General features: G+C 52.0%; 1 protein-coding gene across 3 annotated transcripts in view; it reads left to right on the top strand.

Annotated features, from left to right (window-relative positions):
- Nucleotides 1-8,036, top strand: part of BICDL1 (BICD family like cargo adaptor 1) — a 46,890-nt gene extending 38,854 nt beyond the window's left edge. For 2 of the 3 annotated variants that reach the window (XM_075568393.1, XM_075568392.1), the window contains one exon: nucleotides 6,690-8,036. In XM_075568393.1, coding sequence (XP_075424508.1) covers nucleotides 6,690-6,875 — 186 coding nt within the window. In that variant the 3' untranslated portion in view covers nucleotides 6,876-8,036. The remainder of the gene's footprint in view (nucleotides 1-6,689) is intronic. The other variant, XR_012787722.1, reaches the window with a different exon arrangement.
- Nucleotides 8,037-8,485: the final 449 nt, after the last annotated feature.

Below are 8,485 nucleotides of genomic sequence, written 5' to 3' on the forward strand. Positions count from 1 at the left end.
CAGAACACAAGCTCCTCCCTCCTCCCCAGAACACAAGCTCCTCCCCAGAACACAAGCTCCTCCCTCCTCCCCAGAACACAAGCACCTCCCTCCTCCCCCAGAACACAGGCTCCTCCCCAGAACACAAGCTCCTCCCTCCTCCCCAGAACACAAGCTCCTCCCCAGAACACAAGCTCCTCCCTCCTCCCCAGAACACAAGCTCCTCCCTCCTCCCCAGAACACAAGCTCCTCCCTCCTCCCCAGAACACAAGCTCCTCCCTCCTCCCCAGAACACAAGCTCCTCCCTCCTCCCCAGAACACAAGCTCCTCCCTCCTCCCCAGAACACAAGCTCCTCCCTCCTCCCAGAACACAAGCCCCTCCCTCCTCCCAGAACACAAGCTCCTCCCTCCTCCCCAGAACACAAGCTCCTCCCCAGAACACAAGCTCCTCCCTCCTCCCCAGAACACAAGCTCCTCCCTCCTCCCCAGAACACAAGCTCCTCCCAGAACACAGGCTCCTCCCTCCTCCCCAGAACACAAGCTCCTCCCTAGAACACAAGCTCCTCCCTCCTCCCCAGAACACAAGCTCCTCCCTAGAACACAAGCTCCTCCCTCCTCCCAGAACACAAGCTCCTCCCTCCTCCCAGAACACAAGCTCCTCCCTCCTCCCCAGAACACAAGCTCCTCCCTCCTCCCAAGAACACAAGCTCCTCCCAGAACACAAGCTCCTCCCTCCTCCCCAGAACACAAGCTCCTCCTCCTCCCCAGAACACAAGCTCCTCCCTCCTCCCCAGAACACAAGCTCCTCCCTCCTCCCAAGAACACAAGCTCCTCCCAGAACACAAGCTCCTCCCTCCTCCCCAGAACACAAGCTCCTCCCTCCTCCCCAGAACACAAGCTCCTCCCTCCTCCCCAGAACACAAGCTCCTCCCTCCTCCCCAGAACACAAGCTCCTCCCTCCTCCCAGAACACAAGCTCCTCCCTCCTCCCCAGAACACAAGCTCCTCCCAGAACACAAGCTCCTCCCTCCTCCCCAGAACACAAGCTCCTCCCTCCTCCCCAGAACACAAGCTCCTCCCTCCCCCCAGAACACAAGCTCCTCCCTCCTCCCCAGAACACAAGCTCCTCCCCAGAACACAAGCTCCTCCCTCCTCCCCAGAACACAAGCTCCTCCCTCCCCCCCAGAACACAAGCTCCTCCCTCCCCCCAGAACACAAGCTCCTCCCTCCCCCCCAGAACACAAGCTCCTCCCTCCTCCCCAGAACACAAGCTCCTCCCAGAACACAAGCTCCTCCCTCCTCCCCAGAACACAAGCTCCTCCCAGAACACAAGCTCCTCCCTCCTCCCCAGAACACAAGCTCCTCCCCAGAACACAAGCTCCTCCCTCCTCCCCAGAACACAAGCTCCTCCCAGAACACAAGCTCCTCCCTCCCCCCCAGAACACAAGCTCCTCCCTCCCCCCCAGAACACAAGCTCCTCCCTCCTCCCCAGAACACAAGCTCCTCCCAGAACACAAGCTCCTCCCTCCTCCCCAGAACACAAGCTCCTCCCTCCTCCCCAGAACACAAGCTCCTCCCTCCTCCCCAGAACACAAGCTCCTCCCTCCTCCCAGAACACAAGCTCCTCCCTCCTCCCCAGAACACAAGCTCCTCCCAGAACACAAGCTCCTCCCTCCTCCCCAGAACACAAGCTCCTCCCTCCTCCCCAGAACACAAGCTCCTCCCTCCCCCCAGAACACAAGCTCCTCCCTCCTCCCCAGAACACAAGCTCCTCCCCAGAACACAAGCTCCTCCCTCCTCCCCAGAACACAAGCTCCTCCCTCCCCCCCAGAACACAAGCTCCTCCCTCCCCCCAGAACACAAGCTCCTCCCTCCCCCCCAGAACACAAGCTCCTCCCTCCTCCCCAGAACACAAGCTCCTCCCAGAACACAAGCTCCTCCCTCCTCCCCAGAACACAAGCTCCTCCCAGAACACAAGCTCCTCCCTCCTCCCCAGAACACAAGCTCCTCCCCAGAACACAAGCTCCTCCCTCCTCCCCAGAACACAAGCTCCTCCCAGAACACAAGCTCCTCCCTCCCCCCCAGAACACAAGCTCCTCCCTCCCCCCCAGAACACAAGCTCCTCCCTCCTCCCCAGAACACAAGCTCCTCCAGAACACAAGCTCCTCCCTCCTCCCCAGAACACAAGCTCCTCCCTCCTCCCCAGAACACAAGCTCCTCCATACATAGCTGCAGTTGAAATAATGCACTTTGCACCTGTTTTTGGAGCAATGCTCAAGTTTGCAACCCTGGATACATCCCCCACCCCCTATTATTCTTATAAGCCCCCCACCTTGTATGCACAGAGAACGGTGGCACCGTAACCTAACCTAGGAAGGGATGAATACTTATTATATACTATGATTCTGCATGGAGTATCTCATTTCTAAATGAGAACTTTCTTTGGTTACTTTCTGAGATTGTTGTAGTTTTGGTTATAGGGTTTTCTCCCCAAATAATAGGGAGTAAGTATGTGGCGCCATGCAGTGACGTAGCTAGACATGCGGCCCCCAGGCAAAACAAATTAAGGGCCCCTTCATGTCTCTCTCTTTTCTCCCCCTCATGTCTCTCTCTTTTCTCCCCCTCATGTCACTTTCTTTGCTCTCTCTCTTTGCTCTCTCTGCTTTCTTTGCTCTCTCTCTCCTTGCTCTCTCTGCTATCTATCTCTCTCTCTGTTCTATCTCTGTCTGCTCTCTCTCTCTGCTCTCTCTCTGCTCACTCTCTCTCTCTTTGCTCTCTCTCTCTCTTTGCTCGCTCGCTGTCTATCTCATGTCTTTCTTTTCCCTCTTATGTATTTCTCTCTGTCTCTTCCTTCCTGTATCCTTTCCCTTACATGTCTGTTTTTACCCCTGTGATTTAACCCTTCCCCTCCTCCTTCCCAGCCTGTCTCTCAGGCTGCAGCCCCGCTCCTTCCTTCCCTCTCACCTTTCCTCCCTCTCACCTTTCCCAGCCTGTCTCTCAGGCTGCAGCCCCGCCCACTGACCGATGCCCCGCCCCTTCCCTCCCTCTCACCTTTCCCTCCCTCTCACCTTTCCCTCCCTCTCACCGTTCCCTCCCTCTCACCTTTCCCTCCCTCTCACCTTTCCCAGCCCTGCCCAATGACCCAGGCCCCACCCCTTCCCTCCCTCTCACCCCTTCCCTCCCTCTCACCCCTTCCCTCCCTCTCACCCCTTCCCTCCCTCTCACCCTTCCCTCCCTCTCACCTTTCCCAGCCCTGCCCAATGACCCAGGCCCCACCCCTTCCCTCCCTCTCACCCTTCCCTCCCTCTCACCTTTCCCAGCCTATCTCTCAGATTGCAGCCCTGCCCACTGACCGAAGACACGCCCCATCCCTCCCTCTCACCTTTCCCAGCCCCGCCCCTGACCGAGGCCCCGCCCCTCCCTCTCACCTATCCCAGCCTGTCTCTCAGGCTGCAGCACCGCCCACTGACCGAGGCCCAGCCCCTTCCCTCTCACCTTTCCCAGCCCCGCCCACTGACCCATGCCCCGCCCCTCCCTCTCACCTTTACCCGCCTGTGTTTCAGGCTGCAGCTCCAGCCCCGCTCACTCACTGAGGCCCCGCCCTCTCACCTTTCCCAGCCGGTCTTAGGCTCAAGCCCCGCCCACTGACAGAGGCCCCGCCCACTGACCTTCTCATTTCCCAGCCTGTCTCTCAGGCTGCAGCTCCAGCCCCGCCTACTTACCGAGGCCCCGCCCCTTCCCTCTCACCTTTCCCAGCCTGTCTCTTAGGCTGCAGCTCCAGGTGCACTACTTGAGGACCCACCCTCTGATGTAGGCCCCACCCCCTGCCATAGGCCCCACCCATCTATGGAGGCTCTGCAAAGGAAGGGATTTCCCTCTGTCCTTCCTACTGCATCTGAGGCCCCGCCCCCTGAGCCAAGCCACGCCCACATGCAGAGGAAAGGATTCCCCTCTGTGCTTCCTACTGCATCTGAGGCCCCGCCCCCTGAGCCAAGCCCCGCCCACATGCAGAGGAAGGGATTCCCCTCTGTGCTTCCTACTGCATCTGAGGCCCCGCCCCCTGAGCCAGTCCCCGCCCACATGCAGAGGAAAGGATTCCCCTCTGTGCTTCCTACTGCATCTGAGGCCCCGCCCCCTGAGCCAAGCCCCGCCCACATGCAGAGGAAGGGATTCCCCTCTGTGCTTCCTACTGCATCTGAGGCCCCGCCCCCTGAGCCAGTCCCCGCCCACATGCAGAGGAAGGGATTCCCCTCTGTGCTTCCTACTGCATCTCGGGCCCCGCAATGTGCCCCGATAGGGGGGAGAGCAGCACCCCCCCCAAGAGTGCGGCCCCCAGGGCTGCTCGGGCTATAGCTACACCCCTGCCACCATGCCACAAACTGTATAAACATTTAGAATTGTGATGCAGAGACAGAACCGCTCCAGAGTTGTGTATAGATAACTTATCTAAGCATAGGTGCAATGCCAGCACCCGGCAAGAGCGGCCATGGGGGAGTCAACGCGTTTCGTGGCCCAAGTCACTTTATCAGGAGGATCCTTCTATCCATACAACAATTCCCCCTTATATACCAACTTATTGTGCAGAAATGCAGGGATATAAATTACACTATACACTGACAACAATTCATTAAAAGGGGCAGAATAAAATCTTTACAATAGATCAAGGAAACACACGACATAATATAATATTCCATATATAGAGTATATATTAGATGAATAGATCATACAGTTCCTTGCAGATAATATAATCTCCTAATATTCACGTCCCCTCTAGGTCCTACAGTAAAACCATACAATCCCTTACTACAGGAGTGGTCAACGCCAGTCCTCAAGACCCCTCAACAGGAATGTCTCTGCTTCAGCACAGGTGGCTCAATCGAAGAATGAGCCATTGATTGAGCCACCTGCGCTGAAGCTGGGATAGCCTGAAAACCAAACCTGTTTTGTCTTGAGGACAGGAGTCGAAAAACCCCTGCCACATTATATATATATTCCTAATAATTCTTGCTTAGTATAGAAATAGTGATGACTATTATATAATATTCAATGTGTATAAAAAGTGAAAAAATATATATTTTTTAACAATTCTACTAAAACGAACACCACCAAAATAGAAAAAAAGGTGTGTGTGTATGTATGTCTATATATATATATACCGTATTTCCTCGATTGTAAGGCGCACCATCGATTTGGCCCTTACAATCGAGGAAAATTACTTTTTCACTTTCCAAGTTTCAGGAGAGGTCCCATGTCAGCGGAGAATGAAGCGGGCGGCGGCGGCAGGAGAGGTCCCACGTCTGCAGATGGTTGAAGATGGACAGCGGGCGGCAGTGTGGCGGCAGGACAGGTCCCAAGTCTGCAGGTGAATGAAGATAAGAAGACGGAGGGCGGGCGTGTTGTGGTGGCAGGACATCATAATAGCAGGAGAGCTGAGCAGGAGCAGAGTGGCGTAGGGGAACGGCTTGGGAGGTGCACACAGTTACACCAGAAGTTGACCGGTGTCTGACTTCCGGTTACAGTGCGCACCTCCCAAGCCGTTCCCCTACGCCACTCTACTCCTGCTCAGCTCTCCTGCTATTAGGATCTCCTGCTGCCCCCACCGCACATCCGCCCGCCATCTTCTTCTTATCTTCATTCACCTGCAGACTTGGGACCTTTCCTGCCGTACTCCCGCCACGAACCCGGCACACTCCCGCCCCCCGCTTTATCCTCTGCTGACATGGGACCTCTACTGAAACGTGGTGAGTGAAAAGATGGGGTTAGTACTGTAGACACTTTGTTTTATTATAAAAAAAAATAATACATCGATTCTAAGACGCACCGCGATTTGAGACATATGAAAATCAGAAAAAAGGTGCGTCTTAGAATTGAGGAAATAGGGTATATATATATATATATATATATATATATATATATATATATATATATATATAATACACAAGAGGCCAGTCAGCACACTGTAATGAAGCAAAAAAGCAGATGCTAGTCCCATAGAGAAACACACAGCATACGAACCAATCCAAGGACCAGTAAAGAGACAGCAAACTGCACAGGGTTAATCCAAAAAAAACCTGTATTCAAAACATAGACACACGTAAGCCCACGTATCGGTCGTGTTTTGAATACAGTTTTTTTTTGGATTAACCCTGTGCAGTTTGCTGTCTCTTTACTGGTCCTTGGATTGGTTCGTATGCTGTATATTATATATATATATATATATATATATATATATATATATATATATATATATATATATATATATATATATATACACACACACACACACACACACACACACACACACACACACACACACACACACACACACAGTGGTTGACAAATCACCAAAAAATCTACTCGCCACACAAAAAAATCTACTCGCCACCTAGTACCAAACGTTCGCCCGGGGGTTAAATCCACTCGCCCGGGGCGAGCAAATGTATAGGTTTGTCGAACACTGTATATATATATATATATATATATATATATATATATATATATATATATATATATATATATAATTCGCACTATAATATAATATAATTTTGTGCTGTGACCCTTCTTGTATAAATTTAATACACAGTGGGTCTGAGATGTGTTTTTATTTTCCCACGTTCCGTTTGCTCATGCAAAGCTTTACTCACGTCCACGCATGTCCCACCGCGCGCTGCGAGTTCGTGTCCATGACTGTAATGTTTGTTTTGGAAACAGGATGACATGCACAGAGTCATTGACCAGCAATTGATGGACAAACATCAGAAGGACTGGGACCAGCCGGCATATTCTTTCTCCCACGGCCACTCAAGCACTGTGGCAAGGTTCCCCCTCGGAGCCGTGCGGAGCAGCCAGGAGAGGCGGCGATGGGCGCAGAAGGGAAGCACCTCTTCTCATTTCTAAAAAAAACAAAATGTTAAAAAAAATGAACACTAAAACGGCTATGGAAGTAACAACGTTACTACAGGTATCACGCATCATTACCAAGAACTATTCCATTTGTGATTGAGAATTGTACACAAAAGAAATTAACATCAACAGGCACATTCACCAGAAAACTAACGGTAAAAGTGACCTCGGTTTGTAACTAATACACCGACCGACTCCTGAAATCCAAAGACAAGCAGAGGGACCTTTAGCAGACATCCTCAGCCAGCGATGGTCTGCAGACACCTCTCGCCCAGCGATGGTCTGCAGACACCTCTCACCCAGCGATGGTCTGCAGACGCCTCTCACCCAGCGATGGTCTGCAGACGCCTCTCACCCAGCGATGGTCTGCAGACGCCTCTCACCCAGCGATGGTCTGCAGACGCCTCTCACCCAGCGATGGTCTGCAGACGCCTCTCACCCAGCGATGGTCTGCAGACGCCTCTCACCCAGCGATGATCAGGTCCCTAGATCAGCGGTTCAGTCAAAGATAGCACCACCTGTGCTGAAGCAGGGATATCCCGAGAACCTGACCGGTTGGGGCTCAAAGACAGAGCCACCGGTGCTGAAGCAGGGATATCCTGAAAACCTGACCTGTTGGTGGGTTTTGAGAACTGGAGTTGAGCCCCCAATTTAAGGGGAAAGTATTCCGTTCTCCACACACACAAAACTTGGGGTATCCGCATTCCTTCAACTGATTTTAAATGCATTCAGAGCCAGGAACACATGTACTGTATATATCACACTACCTGAGAACCAGCCGCGTTGTTCAGAACCTTCTATCCATCACACACACATTGCAGTATTCGCTCCCCCGTTTGTATCCGCGTCGCAGCGTATTACTCACTTCGGTGAATGTAAGCAGCAGACATTGATGCGAAGTCCTCAGCTGCTCTCGTCGAAGGGAACAGACTCCCAACCTCTGGTCTTCCGGGCACAGCACAGAGAAACCTCTCCCCTGTTCATTGCCGCTCACGTACGGAGAGATGCTCCGTGTACACAGCAGCGACTTTATACTGAACAATATTGCATACAATTGTTTTATATGTACAGATATATAAAGAGAATGCCATATTTTAGTAAAAACTATGCTCCTACTTTTTATTGTAAAACCTCTGGAATAAAATATTTCTAAGACTTTTTTTCCTGTTCTGTATGTACCGACCTCTGGTTGAACACAAACCTGCTCCACAACAGGACCGCTCCCCTCACAGCCAGTTCCCCGCCTGCAACAGGTAACGCACAGGATTCGGATACATGGTAAAGGTAACTGCTACAGCTGCACTCGAAGCCGCGCAGAAGAGGTAAACAATGATCAAACTACGCTTTAATAACACAAATTAAACCATAGTATCGACAAGAGAAATAATAAAAACCTGGTACTTGTGATTGATTGATTGATATATATATCAATCCAATACCAGAACCAGGGTAATGGACATCTAAAGACAGCACACTGTGTTGTAAGTGGTTCAAAAAGTGTATTCAAGATATGGTTCTGGTATCGTATTGCTACACTATTTCTGTATGAGACGTGCACCTGGACATTTTACCATCGTACGGAGTGCCTGCTGTTCCCCCTGATC

The sequence above is a fragment of the Ascaphus truei genome, chromosome 13 (genome assembly GCF_040206685.1).
Source record: "Ascaphus truei isolate aAscTru1 chromosome 13, aAscTru1.hap1, whole genome shotgun sequence".
Lineage (NCBI taxonomy): Eukaryota > Metazoa > Chordata > Amphibia > Anura > Ascaphidae > Ascaphus > Ascaphus truei.